We start from the raw sequence: 16,033 nt of genomic DNA on the forward strand, positions 1-16,033 counted from the left end.
CTGGTGTCATCTTCCTGCTTATGGAGAGCTAGTGGAATAATTGTCCAGTGATATTCCAACAAGTGTTCCTCAGCACTCATCCTTCCTGTCAGCAGTATATTACATTACTTTCTCATTTCTTTGTGCTGCTGGACCACCCCTGCTTATGCTGCACACAAGTGATCTACCTCCCCCGCATGCACTGCCTTGGGACTTAAAACTCTATTCCAGTTTTACGCCCACAAAAGCAGGCACTAATCCCTCCTGTGTTGCTGTGGGAGGCTCCTTCTAACGAACCTCATTTGCAACACCACATCAAATGCTTCCCCCAGATCTCAGTGAATGATCATAACCTGGCCTGCTCCCTGGCTTACCAAGATTCACACTCGATGGCACGCACATCAAACTCCAAACAAGACGGATGGGCAGCTGCCATCGCCTTGCCTGGGTGTGTGGGTATTAGGGGAAATACTCTTTGCCTTCTTAGAAAATGAGGAGGGGAACTATTACACCCAAATTAACTCTTCTGCTGATCCACGCTTTCTTCCCCTCCCAATGAAAGGCAAAACGAGACTGCAAACCAGGCCTTTTGAAGATACAAGAGAACACAGAGCTGAGGAGAGAAGCAGCTTTTTACAGCATCCACCAAGGCTCCGGCACTGCTAAAGCCCAGGCCCCTCGTTGCTTGGCCACCACGTTTGGTAGCTCACAGACCCGCAAGCCAGGCAGTCACGAAAGGACACGGCTCGCCCAGATCCACTCCAGCAGCAGGACTGTAAGAGGAAGCAACTTGGAATCTGATTGCCTCTCATCTGCAAAGCATGGAGAGCCCATGCAGCAAGTAAATCCTACCCCTTGCACTCCCCAGATGTGTCCAACAGCAGCGTGTGCCTCAGCCCGGGGAGGCTGCCAGCCAGGACTGCCTTCCTGAGGGCTGGCTCACACAGAGCAGCAGGACCCAGGGGTCCTACACCTGCTGAACTGAGACCCAGCAGCACACTCCTTCCTTCTGGCCTCCCCAAGAACAAGAGATGCAGAAGTCACGTCACCAACTCCCAACATGTATGCCCTTCAGTTTTGGCCCTCAACTCTCCTGTTCTTCTCAGCTCACTCTCCTTCCTCAAACATCACTGCTCTCAGGTATGCCAGTGCCTCATCGCCCCCCAGCTGAACATACACACTCCCAGGCCGCCACAAACCCTGCCCAAAACACACCACCTGCCCCACCACCATGCTTACAATCTAGAGAAGCAAAAGCCCCGGTACTCACATCATCCCATTTGATGAAGCGCTCGCCCTTGGACAGATACTCCTTCACCTCCGGGGGCTGCAGGACAGGGGTAAGCATTGACATTGTCCCGTAGCTGTGCTCCTCAGCTAAAAGAAGCAATAGGAGTAGCACAGTTTGTTCCTCGTTGGCCCCCTCTCCTCTATCTCTGCCTCTCACATGGCAAGGCTCTCTGCCATCTCCACTGTTGGCATCAGAAAGCAAACAGCCTCTTACATCCCGGCCAAATTTAGGAGGGGCAGTGACAGGCAGGCGAGGACCGACGAATCTGCATTGTAAATCAACAGCTCTCCAAACAAGCACGAGAAGCTCAGCCCAAGGTCACCTAGAGGGAAGCCTGCGATGAGCGGAGATGCCCGCGTGGGCACACATGCACGCACACCGTCTTTCCAGGAGGGACCGACTCCTCAGGGCCGTACTTGTGAAGCGCACGGTTTGCAGCACTTCCGCAACTGAACTTCCTTAAATGTTCTCTTTGACAAAGTGCAGGCATTGCCAGTCGACACTCAAAACTATTTCAGCAGATGTGGTTACAGAACAGCTCAGGGTTTGGCTACAAGCAGACTGCCCCCTTCATGCAACCAGGACAAATATCACGTACAATTTATATTTTGCTCTGTCGACTCCATTTGTGGGGCCGCTTGCTGCACTGCCCCATCTAACTTTTTTCTTTGTTTTACAGGTTCTTCTTAACATTAGCCTCAAAGTGAGAAGGTGCTGGTGAGAAGGTCCACCAGCAGGGCAGATGGAAATTTCACAGGCAGATGAAAAAAAAAAACCTTCACAAGAGTACTTAGGAACTGCAACATGCTCCAGATTCACTTTGGTCTCTGGGAGGTCCTCTGGGAGCACAGGATAATAAAGATGAGTAAGGTGGGGACTATAACAATGAAGCTGCAGGGAAGAAACAGAAAGGGGAACAGAAGGTTAATGGCAAACAGTGCAAAAACAAGTCCCCCACTCCCAAACTTGAAGAAAAGGAATTAAGCGTGGACAGCAGAGGAGAAAAGGAGCTTCTGCTGCCAGAAGTGTACTGGCTAACCACAAGGAGAGTGTCTTGTGTGAAGTACTGAAACAGGCAACATTAAGTCAAAAAGGTAGAGCCATGGAACTAAGTAGAAGTGGAGATAGCTGTACTGCACTTGCTGTAATAAGATTTCCATCTTCATAGAAGATGCCAAGGATAAAATCCTACCAGGAAAGTCATAGTGTGTTGTTTATAAGGGCAATGAGACTATACCAAGTAAAGCAAAGGGAGCTAGCTCCATAATTTTGTTGTTCCTTCCCACCTTCGACTTACCTACTTCAGCAAGGCCAGTTGAAGGTGGATCAGTCATCCTTCCCTAGCCTATCTGAAGGAATCAGAAGGCATTTTCAAATGTCAGTGGCATGAGGGAGGAGAGAAATTGGAAGGAGATTAAATGGACCTGCAGGAAGTGCTCTAGCTGTAAGAATCAAAGATGGCAGCGATTGTCAGACAGATTCATGCTGCAGAAACACAATGCTGAGCAAACCTCGCATCCTTTGTACCTTTCTTTCAAGAGTTTATCTGCCTGACAAACATTGAATTAGGGAGCTTCTATACTGCCAGCTACCATTGAGTTTTCTGCATTTACCAAAATATTTTGCAAGGCACTGTACTCTAAGGATTGGCTACCCAGCTGATGGCTGTTAGCTTTATTTTATTATGACAGAGAGCAGAGGTGGCTTACCCATCACTGTGGTTGCTCAGTGTCAGGGCTGAGACTGAGACATAGGAAAGCATCATCTCCAGTCTTATAACCAAGGCACGCTTGCAGTTTTAAGTTTCTTTGCTTATGTATCAAAGTTGCATGTGCTGAAAGTGCAGGGGGCACTGCAGGCCCAGCCATGGCAGCACAACCAAGCTCCCTCTTGCAGGGACTGCTGTTACTCCCAAGCAAAGTGGCAGATGACAGTGACTACCCAGATCCCAAGGGCTGTGATGAAGGAGCTCACACATGCCAGCAACAGCCTGTGACTTGGCATAAATGTCAGTGAAACTCCAGGCACTGATGAGTGTTTTTTTTTTCCTCTGTTCTTTTTGTGAATAGCATAGGAACAGACCCTGAGGCTATATAGGTATGTAAAGCCCACAGGAACACAGGAGGCTGCAGTGAGGAGGGAAAGTTTGGGCTACTCTCACCTGACCCCTTCTGTACGGCCTGAGCAGTTCCAGGACTGCTTGTCTTTGACTCAGGGAGCAGCTGTGAAACAGATGAACTTGCTCAGGAGTGCTGCAGTACTCCTGTAACTCCCATTGTGCAACACAAAGCACTAAAGGCAGGCCTTGGAGAACACAGCTGCGAAGCAGCAAAAGGTGGGATGAGCTTTCTGCTGTCAGAAGTCCGCAAAATAAGGCAGCCACAGCAAGTGATTTCAGTGGGCACCCTGTATTTAACACAAATATAACAGCTTTATAAGCAATGCTTGCTTCTTGTCAGAACCAGGGTGTCACAGAACAGCAGCTTCTCTCCTGCATTCTCTCAGAGCTGTACATTTAACAGCTTTCACTGTCCCATCAACAAACCCAAAGCAAGCAAGAATTGTGCCATGGCTTTACTTGCTTGGCACTCACGGTGAGCTTTCCCTGAAGGGTAACATAATAAATAAACACGAAGAAGCAACCAAGCCAGCAGCTGTCCTGAGAGGCTGCCTGGCACTGCAACACCAACTGCCAAGACCCCTCCTTGCAGAAAGATGGTCATTATAGCTGAAGCTCACTTCCTTTTGCATAACCCAGGCACCTTATCTCTTATTTCACACTCCTTGCTCTATGTCAGAGCTTCTGCCTCTTGCATGAAGAGACAGCTGATGGCATAGCGATAGAATAAAACAGTCCTGCCCTCTGCTGAAAGCTTTGATATCAAAGCAGGCAGAAGCAACAGCACTTGGAGCAGCATTTATTCTAAGCACCCTCTTGCAAAACCATCACCTGGTCTGTAGCCATCCCACATCCACTGCACCTCCTTTGCTTTCATCCTTTACCTTCACCACTGTACATCCCACCACCTACTACAAGAATTTCAATATCAAACATTTCCCTCACCCCCCGTGACTCTCTTACCTCCTTTGTCCTACCTATTCAGCAGCCTCTACCCCCCACAAAATACATGCAGAGGCAAGGTAGCCAGAGTTACCCTTCAGAGATTTTATGAGATAAGGTTTGTAGACAGAGCTTTTAAGACACACTATCTCCTGAACCACCTTGACTGGATGACTCCTCAGTTCTAGCAAATTCCTTTGTAACCTCAACCCCAACCCATTCCTAGCACACCCACTTCTTCTGAAACCTGTAAGAAATCTCTCCCAGCATTGCTCCATTATAATTATACTTTGCAGTGTGCAATACTGTCCTCTGCTGAATGAGCTATGATATTACACACACAGCCTTAGAGCATTACCTTCAAACACCAGTAATGAACTCACAGCCAAGCAAAACTGAATTAATCTTACTTGTCCTTTTGCTATTCTGCAGTCTGAGCCACAGGAATCCTGAACGGCTTAAGGAGACCCTCAGGACCACAAAGGCCAATATATCCTCACCATCCCTGGAGATGGGAACTGCTGAGTGTGTGCCAAGACATTGTGTCCTGCTTGCAGCCCAAACCACAAAGGCCAAGGATTCACAACAGCCCTCAGCTGACAGCTTCATCTTGATCTACAACAGCCATGCTGTCACATCAGAGGGCTGGGGGCTGCTACATCATGGAAAGACAAGTGGTCACAGGTGCCACACTATAAAAGCAGTGAGGTCTTGTGTAAAAATAAACAAATAAATAAATAAAATGATCACGACCTGGCTAGATCCAAAACTGAGCAGGCACGTGCAGCCCTTACACTTACAACTCTGATTGCTTTCTGCATGATCCCAGACTGCACTGCTGACTGAGTGCTGCCAGCAGAATCACACACAACTTAAGCATCCTATGCACTACTACAGTGCAAACGTAATCACTGCACAGGGGTGATGGGACCATGCAATTCCTAATTACAACCAAAAGAATAAAATTTCCCAAGAGAGGTCATGAACAGAAGAGCAAGAAAGATGAAGAGCAGCAGCACGCTAGGCAGAATGTGTCAATCTGATGTTACCTTGCAGTAACAGAGCAGCAAGAATATCTAATTGCCCTGCTTTGTTCATCTCCAGTACAGCGTAAGGAACACAAAATCATGATACTGGGGGACAAAGACCCCCCTTTGCTCTTGATCTCAACTTCTTTCACTGTACCAGCCCAACTAATTTCAACTTTACTGTTTTTGCTTTTTGCAGTCAATCAGTTCTACATCCTGGACGTTGCTCACTCTTCTCATGGTTAGGCATATTTTTTTTCCACTTACATGGTCAGATCCCACAATAGCTATTGCTACCCACACAGGTCAAGTCCAGAAGAGTGCAGCCTCGTTGGGCAGGTCACAGAGAACAAGACATTTCAGCTGCAGCACGGAGGGCTTTGAAGATCAGGGTCAACACCTTAAATGACACACCACGGATATAGGCTTGTGTCCTGCTCCAGGTACTAACGGCTTTGGGAATGGGAGAATATTTTTAAGGTCATCGTGCTCATTTTCAGCTGAGAAACTATTATTTCTGAAGCATCAGTCTTCACTGTGGAATCCAGAATGGAAAATGACCTCTGATACACAACAGCTTTTGCTCAAAGTGTTCAGGGTGCAGGAAAAACCAAGCTGCACTGGCACGATGCATGGTTCTTGCCCCATCCAGACAAGATCCCAACCAAGAGCCTGGGTGTAGGCTCAGGTACTGACCACATTTTGGCTCTTCCCCTTCAGTGAGCTCTGAGGCAGCCTCTTAGCATAGGATTTCCAGGGTAAGGCAACAGATTAGCTTTCGAGGGAGGATTAAATCCACACTTCCCTGAGAGTAAGTACATCTGTGTGTGCAGATTTAGAGAGATATCAGCTCAGTTCCCATCAAGCTGAGGCAGGTAACATGGCCTTCAGACCACAGATGGCTTTTTGTCATCCAGCACAGAATGGCTGACAGCGCAGAGTTCACCTTTGCCTGCTCTCTCCCAAGGAGGTACACCCAGACACATCAGTACTGTCATAGTGATCTCTCAACCCCGCATGAGTTATGAATTTATGCACTTTAAGACAGGACTACAAAGTAGTGCAAGTGCACTGCAGGTTTCCTATATCACTTGGACACCTGTGTCCACATAAGCCCCAATGCATGGACTTTGAAAGGCACAGTCCCAGTGAATCCCATTCAAAAAACTGAGGCTCCCAGTCCAGACTACACCCCAGTGCAGCACTACTCAGGGATGAAGGAATAAAAGACATGCTCTAAGCCTTCTTTGCTCTGCCCCTACCAGCTGCCTCCAGGTTAAATCAGCCTCAGCCTGCTACCCAAGAACCTGCTTTAGTAAGAGCCCTGTTATACCCAGCCTTCACCTCCCACTATTCCACTCCTTGCCAATGGCCTTTGCAAACTACGTGCCAAATACTTTGCCTCTGAGGTGAAACAACGACGTACTCAAGTTGTCTTGCAGCTAAGAATGTATTTTCCATCAGAGGCTGCAAAGCAACAAGCAGGCAGGTCAACAAGCAGGTCTACAGCCTCCACCATTTTAAGTGAATAGCACAAAAATCAGACTGGCAGGTTTTTCAGGGCAAGGACCACTTCCAGCTCTCAGGTTTCTCACTGACCTCTACCTGTATCATTGAGGCTATTGAAAAACCTCAAAAGGCAGCACGGCCTTTTGAGAAATAAAGCTGTCTGAAGCTAAGGGGGCAAGAACCCACTCGTGCATTGGTCTTTGCTAACCATCTGTGGAGGGGATGAAGGTTTTACAGCAGGTCCTGAAGAGATGAAGCCTGCTTTTGTTTGCTTTTAAGGAGAGGTTTGCTCTACTGATGCATCATTGTTGGCCACGACCCTGCTGTACACACAAGTGGATTACTGACCAGACCCATGCCACTGACTGATGAGCACATGAATACACACATGGCATGGTCATCACATCCTTCCACTGCTCCTCTGAGGGACTCATCTCCCTGCCTTACCAGGAAAGGCCCTTCTTACCTTGCTTATTTGTGCTTTTTACACAGCTTTTCTAGTCCTGACAGGTGCAATCAGCACTACATCTTAAATTACCTCCTTTCTCTCTAGAGGTTAAAATTAGAACTTTTTTGTTGTTGTTGTTGTTTTGTTTTTTATTTCATCACATTTATCTGACAGAGAACAAGCAACATGCAAATACAAAATGACTACAGACTCTTGGAAGAAAGCTCTCTATGAAACTTAACATCAGCTCTGACCCAGGCCACCTGTTACTACTTAGCGTGTACACCACTGGGTTAGTTGTCAGGGTTGATTTCATCCTGCAGTCCACAATTTGTGGTCTTTAAGGTCTGGGTAAGTGAGCCACAGTTGGTCCCCAGGATTACATGACCTCTGTAGTATTTTCCAGCTGATAATGATGCATAGTGGTCTGTAGGAAATAGCGTAATAACACTGTAACATAACCAAAATGATTTGGACACCTCTGTTGGCAGTGCACATAGCCAGATGAGTGGATATTGTCAAACTATTGGATCTGGAATAAATATTTTCCTGAGCAGAACAGCCAGTGGTTTGTAACACAAGGTTTATCTGAAGAAAACAGCAGTAATGCAGAATCCCTCTTAGGCTCATTACCAACAAGTCTCCTTTTTCACAGGTGTACAACACAGCAGAGACTTCTGCTGCCGTTTTTTGTGCTTTCTGCCCCTGGAAGCATCAGAGCAGTCACTCTCTTAAGACTTTACAGCTCCATTTCCAGTCACAGCTTGAACCAGTATGACACAAGCGTGAAATCAGTAAGATGTAATGTACAAGAGTGCAGCTCCAGCAAAATCAGGAGAGGTTTCAGCCTGCTATCTTAATTCACTCAGTAACCCTTGCACAGGGTTATCAATAGAAGTCCAGCACATTTTCCCTATTCAGCTTCTGGAGCCTGGCACACAGAAATGAAGGAAGTCAAAAAGCTAACAGCAGCTTCTGAACGTTTCTGCAAGCAAATGCTTCCTGATCTCACAGTAGTTTTATCACATTCAAAGCTACATTATTTTAAGTAGGGTGAAAACCCATGCTAATCCTGTATATGAAAGCATTTATGTGGATCTTTAAAACAGTTAAAACTTCACATTGCCTTAGTGTAACTCAGCAAGGACCCACACTTAAGCTAAGGCAAATTGACTTTGAAGAATGCACAAGCTGTTTGGTCTAACCAAGAGACTGGCTGTATTAAGAGCGGGCCCTAAAGAGTGTCAGACATAGCCCTGGAGCAATCAAGCATGAATGAACTGGTACAAAAGCACCCTTCTCTATCCCAGGAAAACATCTATACTGGATTGAAGCAGCTGTAACCCATGCTAAGCCAGCATCACTGCATCAGGTCTGCATCATGAGATTACAGATATGGATTTCCTAGAAAATCCTGTTCCAGTGCTTGCAGGGGCAATCAAAAATGAGTGCGACTGAATAAAGTATTGTCATTCTGCGAACATTACAGGCTGCATTTTCAGAGAAGCTCTGACAGGGATCTGCCACACATACATGTGTGCAAATAACATAAACATGGTTGTATGTCTGCATGCATCAGGGAGAAAAAACACACGTACTTATTCTCCACACAAAGGTGGAAAAGTTCAGCTTCTTCCAACAAACCATGAAAATCAGAGGAAAAGATCCACAGTCGGGTTACATGGCCATCAATCGCTTTCCTACTGCTTGAAAAATGGTGATTATTTTCAAAATGCAGCCCGAAGAACTGCATTCGGATGCTAAGCCTGTGTGGGTGTATGCACACATACACATTTCCTCCTGGCAAAAAGCAGCACTGATTTGTGACTCTAGATTCCTGCAGAGATTGTGTTTATAGTCACAGCCTATACAGACAGCACAAGTTCACACCCAAAGAGATTTTATTTAGGAAAAAAAAAAAAAAAAAAAAAAAAAAAGAAAAAAAAAGAGGAAAAGAAAAACATTCCCTCTCTTAGTGTCCCCATACTTGGTGAAATGAGGGCAACTTTTCCCTCCACAACTCCATGTGTGAAACCTACAGCTCAGAGTGCTGGGAACCCCTGGGACTAGAGCTTAACATTCAAGCAAACGGTGGGGTTTCTTATTCCAGTGAATGCCCAGGGCACTGTCAAGCCACCCTTGTCAGCCTTTTTTCAGTTTCAGAAATGTGTCATGAAAATAACAAGCCACAGAGAATTCACATTATCTTGGAGAACTCCCATGCCATCAGAAAGCTCTCTGAGTTCTGTATCCACTTGACAGTACATTAAACAAAAGCAGAGCCTCTGCAGTTTTGTAAGCACCTGTTATAAAGCTAGCCAAGCAGCTCTCCCCACGCCAGAGCCTGAACCATCATCTACTTACAGGAGTTTCTAAGCATTAAAAACAAAACAATGAATCCTTTTCAGACATACTTTTTCCCATAAATCTAGTGTGTTTTCCCATGGCATGTTCACTATCCAAAGCTCTCCTACAAGTAGGACATAGTCTTTATGCTAAGTAGATGACAGAATAAAACAGCTCACCAGATTGATGACACGAGGTTGAACTGTTGGTGCATCACTGCCTTGAGCTACCAGGAGCTTTTTGCCCAGGGCCCCTACCCTGAGCAAAACCAGATCTCACTGTTATATCTCAAATCTAGCATCACTTTTACTATCGTTCCCACCCATCTCATAACCTCTGCTTTCCAAGACAGCGCAAGACAGTGGGTTGTGCAAGCTTACTACAGCTAAATCAGAAGGTGAAGGAATTAAAAGAACATCCCCAGCCTCCCCCCAGTCTGTTACTGGATTAACAAGGGAGAGAAGTAGCACCTTCCTACATAAGACAGAGAAGATTTTGAAGTGTGGTAGGAAAAATGCCAGAGAGGAATGGAATCAGATTCCCTGCAGGCTTCAAACGAGATGGGAACAACAGTATAAAATCGGTGTAAAATGTTATTTCCTTTAGAAGAGTGGAAGAGTGGAGAGTTGAGCTTAAAAGACTGCCCCCTACCAAGGGCAGAGACATTCAGCATGACAGAAGGCTCAAGTCTAGCAAAGTATTTGCTCAAGAACTTTAGCCAAGAAAGAGGTGGATTTAAACATATCTATTCTGTCCTTTAAACAGTTGCAGGCTTCATCCGTCTCTCCCCTTCTCAACTCACAGATGTGACCAAGAACACTGTATAACAACACTACGTCCTTACAACTAATAAAGTCTGTAATCTACCTGCAGAAGTCACGTTGCTGGAGGCAGGCACCCAGAACAAAAACCAGGGCTAGAGTTCTGAAGAGGGATTGGACAGTGTCATGGGACTGAATTATGATTTTATTTTGTGTTATACAAGCTAGCATAAGTGCAGCGTCCAAGAGGCACACCTCCCAGAGCAAGCTGATCGTTTGTAGGGTGTCACATCCAACTGCCTCCTAAGGACCGAGCACAGGAAGGGAAGGCAGAGCAGCTCCGTCATTAAACCAAAAGCACAGGAACAATGGGACCGTAGGAAGCCCTGCAGCCCATCCCTTGTCCCAAGGCAGGATCAGCTGTGACTTATCAGCACTGACAGGCATTGACTCAGAGAGCTTCAGGAGGCCTCCATTAGCAGGGGAGGCTCAACAACCTCCCAGGCAATCCACTCCAGTGCTCCACTGCTCTCAGAAACAAGGTCTGCACAGAGGTAATTTCTTAGGCCAATGATCTTCCCGTAATTAAGTCTTCTCTGTCCTGAAGCACTAGATGCTATCCACTGACTCTGAATGTGGAAAATCAATAGTACAAGTTTATTTAGCTACATCCTTCCGGGGCCCTTGTAGAGCACACACGCATCCCATTGCAACAGGTAGCTGCAGAACTCAAGCACTGCTGATCAGTCAGGTGGGTGGAGCACCTAATCTTCAATAATATGCTTTGGCACTGAGGTTTTCAACTAAACACAAGCGTAGGGCAGTAAGTAGCAGGCTCATAAGAAGATGAGTCTCCCAGAGGACCCTCAGACATGAGAAGTAGAAAATCAGAGGAGCTTTTACACAATCAGACCCCAAAGGGTACAGTGCCTGAACCAGAGCTTGGGAGAAAGGCTGGATGTCCAAGGGTTACACAGCTCTCCTCTGCTGGCAGGTCCAGTCGCAAGGTGCACCACACGCCCTTCATTCCTCTCAGGCAAGCAACCCCTCTCGTGTTCTCGAGGCAAAATCTCAGAGAGGACTAATTTGCAAGTTTTGTCTAGTCTGATGCATTCATTAACTCCACAAGACCTCTCTGTGCTCTGCTCCCAGAGCTCTACTTCTGCACCACAGGAGGCTGTTTGATGCACAGTTTGGCATTTTTGCTGAAACCCAGAGGACAAAGAAAATATCTTTATTGCAGCCCTGGCTTCCTGGCTCTCGCTTGCCTTTAAAACAGTTGTTAGCAAGGAGCTAAGTTTAGGAACAGAAGGCACATGCCTTCTGGCAGCTGCCTGTACTTGAACAAAAAGACCTGGAGAGAAACTCACACCCATTTCTTCACAGCAAAAAGAAAGGCTCGCCCCCTGATTACAGCAAAAGCCAACAAGAATTAGTACTTTACCAACACACCTCTTGTCTTATTCAGAGCAGAGGGCTTGGCAGAGAGGAGAGTGCCTTAAGAACACTGATTTTCTCTGACACTGTGGTGAAATTATGAAGGCTAAGTCTTCACTGTGACCCAAAGGCACACCATGCCCTGAATAAGCAATGAATAAATGTAGCGGGGAGATGAAGACACCAGGCTCAAGGTATGATCTCAAGAGCAACACAGTTCAGTTTTAAAACTGCATAACTATAGTCCTGAAGAGTGAAGGAAGAGGAGCAAAAGAGGTGGGAAGGCAGGAAAGAATAACACGCTGAGCTGTCTACTGCCACAGCTTCTAGCTGAAGCAGCTTTGGCTGCTCCTAGAATCTACATTCAAGAGGTACGTGGTGTAGTTGGATCCCAATCACACTACACAGCACCTTTGCTGGGACTGCTTCTACAACTCCACAGCACATCCTTAGCAAATCTAGTCTGCCAAGATCTCAATTGATAGAAAAGGAGCACCATTAATTAATTGTTAGATTTAAAAACTGACTTTCAATGAGCAGAGGAGAGGAAAAAAAAAAAAAAAAAAAAAAAAAAGGAAAAAAAAACACCAGTGAAAAAGCCACAAATATTTGCACAGATTAAAACTTTGTTTCCTTCCCAGGAGAGGGGAATCTGATTGTGGGGATATAGGACTAAAGCATGCAGCTGTAACCACTCATTAGTACCAGCTCATTGTTACATTCAGTCCCTGTGTTTCCTGTATCAACCTACTGAGTTGTTTAAACATCTTTTTTTTTTGAAAACAAAAACAAACAAACAAAAAAACACAAACAAACAACAAAGTCAACATGTTATACATCTGAATAACTAGCAACACCAACTCTGAATTTTGTCTGCCAACTTCTAGACATTACAACAGGTTTAAAGTTAAGTAATACGGGATGATGTAAGATTTCCAAGGACAGATTTAAAATGCAAGATAACAACATGGACTAGACAAGCAGCATGCAAAAACTGTCAGGGTCTCCAAAAGCAGCTAGCAGCATCACACCCTTTAGCTCTTCCCTCCACACAGGAGCAGGGTGTGTATACAGAACATCCCATAGCTGCTCTCCCTCCCCAAAAGCAGATCAGCTCAAGGAGATAAAAATGTATACTGCAGCCAGGCGGCTGCACTGTTACCAAAATCAGCTCACCTTAATGGACTGTTTAGAGCCCCAGATTCTTTCACCCTTCTAGGAACAATCAGCCAGAGCCATCCAGTGCCACTTACCGGGGTGTTTCGTAGCCCCTTTCTGAAGGCTCCCCTTGCTGCTGGACACTGCCATGCCCACCTTATGGTTATGAGGAACCATAACCAGGTTAATGAGGAAAGCGCTGGGAGTCAGCAGGTACAGATTGTCACTACGATGCCACCCTTACGCACGCATGCAATAGCCCTAGAGCTTTTAGTTAATGCAATCCACATTTTGCCAAGAACTGTAATTGCTTTGAAATTACTCCATCTTAATCCCTATCCCCAGTAGTCTTCCTCAGAGCTGCAAGTTCCTTGCTTCTTCCTGCAAAAAGCTGGGGGGGGGGGGGGGGGGTTCCCTTCTCTCCCAGCCCTCCAGGTTTTATCCCGTTATTAAAGGAAAAAGCAGAATGCTAGGGTAAATTCCAAACTCACTCATCCCCTTTCTCTGAGGTTTTTCTGGGTGATGGTCTTCTCTTCAGCTGCCATGGGCCTCTTTTGCAACTGCAACTCCTTGTTGCAGACAAAAGGGTTTCAGGTGCAACACACCTGGCTGCCCCAAGAGTGATGGGAGGGAAGAAAAGACAATGATTATAAAAAGCACAATGTAACCCTTTGAGAAATAAACATCTTGCACCATAAAGGGAAAAAGAAGGGGAAAAAAAGCTAATCCATACCCAGGAACAGCATTTCATCTGCCTTCAGAATAAGCTGACAAAATGTTTTTGTGGGGAAATAACACGCAGAGAGTAAGGCCAACCCAAATCTCAGCAGCTGTAACTCCACTTTGGATTATTCCAGCAAGTTTGGTGTTAGCCCAACCAGAATGGCACTAAAACTGCCTCTCCAAAAACTGCGGACTTGTATCAGGAATAGTGCAGCCAGGAGGGGCAGGGAGGTAATTGTCCCTCTGTACTGTGTTCAGCTTTGGGTCCCTCACTACAAGAAGGACATTGAGGTGCTCGAGTGTGTCCAGAGAAGGGCTACAAAGCTGGTGAGGGGCCTGGAGAACAAGTCCTAAGAGGAGCAACTGAGGGAACTTGGGGTGTTTGGTCTGGGGAAGAGAAGGCTCAGGGGAGACCTTATTGCTCTCTGCAACTGCCTGAAAGGAAGCTGTGGGGAGCTGGGGTCAGCCTCTTTTTGCAGATAGCTAGTGAGAATGCTAGAATAGCATTCTAGCTAGTGAGAATAGCTAGAGGGAATGGCTTTAAGTTGCGCCAGGGGAGGTTCAGGCTGGAAATGAGGAGACATTTCTGCTCAGAAAGAGCAGTCAGGCACTGGGACGGGCTGCCCAGGGAGGTGGTGGAGCCACCATCCCTGGGGGTGTTCAAGGAAAGGTTGGATGTGGTGCTTGGGGACATGGATCAGTGGGGAAAGTGGTGGAAGGGGTGTGGTTGTACCAGATGGTCTTGAAGAGCTTTTCCATCCTTAATGACTCTACAATTAGCACCATCACAGCACCGCCGCGGGAGGGCAGCACACACCCTATAGCGCTGTTTCCCCACAACACCCCCGCGCTTCCCCAGCCCCAAGGCCCCCCTGAGGGGGCTGAGCAGGGCCGTGAGGAGGCGTTGGCGGCGGCCATCAGCCCTTTAAGCTCAGCCCCCCAGAGCCCCGCTCCCTCCTCCCCTTCCTGCGGGCGGTGCCGCCGCTTTTAGGGCCGCCCCGCGGCGGCTGCCGGAGCCGGCGGAGCAGCGCGGGCACGGGGCGGCGGCAGCAGCAGCGCCATGTCCTGAGGGGAGGAAGAAGAGAAGGAGGAGGAGGCGGCGGCGGCGGCGGCCGGCGGCTTGGAGCCCCCACCACGGAGGGGTCGGTGGAGCAGCGGGCCAAGGGCCGGGCCCCCATGAAGGAGAAGGAGGCCGGGGCGGAGCGGGGCAAGCCCGCCACCTACACCGGGGACAAGAAGGCGCGCATGGCGGCCAAGACCAACAAGAAGTGGGTGCGCCTGGCCACCGTGCTGGCCTACGTGCTGTCCGTCTCGCTGGCCGCCATCGTCCTCGCCGTCTACTACAGCCTCATCTGGCAGCCGGTGCGCGGCGGCGCCGGCCCGGTCGCCAACTCCTCCTCGCAGCCCCACGTTTCCCCGGCGCCCGGCTCCAGCTCCCCGCGGCCTCTCGCCACCACGCAGGAGGCAGCGGCTTCGAGCGGCCTCGCCCAGGCGGGGGGAGGCCCGAAGGAGCCTCCTCCATCCCCGGCTTCTTCTTCTTCATCTTCTTCTTCTGCCTCCCCCTCGCCGCCTCCTTCCAAGGGCCCCCAGTTGCGGCCGGGGTCGCACGGAGGCGGCGCCCCCCCCTGAGGAGCCCCCGCGGTGAGGGCGCTGGAGGCTGACCGCTGGAGGACGGTGGCTGCGGGACATCCTTATCTTCCCCTAATCCCCGAAATTCGTCCTCCGAAGGGGGGTGTTGGTGGCTTCCTTCTGGGCTAGCTTCTCCCTCCGACCCCGCGTTGGACTCGCGAGCTGCTGGCGCCCGGCTGTCACCGGGAGGATGTCGGTGGGGCCCCAAAGCTGTGGCTGTTGGCAGGACCGGCCGGGGACAGTGTGGATGTAGAGGCTGTAACCCGTTGTTTAAGTACCGAGTTTTGTTTAGCCGATGAGCATAAACTTATTTAAACAGATGTGAAAGAGGTAAATTGACTTGTTTACTACATTAAAATATTTTCCCAAGATGAAAGTCTCTGTAACACAGCATGTTCTCTTTGGCGATGGGCTTGGGGAGGGAGGATCGGGGCAAATGTAGAGCTGGAAGGACTCCGGGTAGCAAAAATGACTTGCCCGCTGCGACAGGCAGCTCTGACATACCGTGCTGTTGCTTTTATTTGTCGTTGGTGTCCTTAGGAGAAACCTCTGTGTGCCCAGCTCCTGCCAGTTGCAGCATTGGTGATGAGAGAAGGTCTGAGCTATCCCAATGGGAGCAGGTGGGTGCTGGTGGTGCCTGGTGCCCTGTGTGGGCTGGCTGGG

General features: G+C 48.1%; 2 protein-coding genes across 4 annotated transcripts in view; one reads left to right on the forward strand and one right to left on the reverse strand.

The window, feature by feature from the left end:
• PLCB2 (phospholipase C beta 2) overlaps positions 1-13,053 on the reverse strand; it is a 61,638-nt gene extending 48,585 nt beyond the window's left edge. For 2 of the 3 annotated variants that reach the window (XM_084522703.1, XM_084522704.1), the window contains exon 1: positions 1,250-1,356. In XM_084522703.1, coding sequence (XP_084378829.1) covers positions 1,250-1,333 — 84 coding nt within the window. In that variant the 5' untranslated portion in view covers positions 1,334-1,356. Of the gene's footprint in view, positions 1-1,249; positions 1,357-13,036 lie in introns of those variants that run through there. The other variant, XM_084522702.1, reaches the window with a different exon arrangement.
• Positions 13,054-14,632: 1,579 nt separating this feature from the next.
• INAFM2 (InaF motif containing 2) lies at positions 14,633-15,746 on the forward strand. The gene has a single exon (XM_084520089.1). It carries the CDS (start codon positions 14,918-14,920, stop codon positions 15,368-15,370), a length of 453 nt encoding a protein of 150 aa, XP_084376215.1. The 5' UTR covers positions 14,633-14,917; the 3' UTR covers positions 15,371-15,746.
• The last annotated feature ends 287 nt before the right edge of the window (positions 15,747-16,033 follow it).

Source organism: Aythya ferina, assembly GCF_964211825.1.
Source record: "Aythya ferina genome assembly, chromosome: 5".
Lineage (NCBI taxonomy): Eukaryota > Metazoa > Chordata > Aves > Anseriformes > Anatidae > Aythya > Aythya ferina.

Bases quoted from the DNA above. Each gene is read 5' to 3' on its own strand.
- INAFM2 (XM_084520089.1), top strand. From the start codon at position 14,918: ATGAAGGAGAAGGAGGCCGGGGCGGAGCGGGGCAAGCCCGCCACCTAC.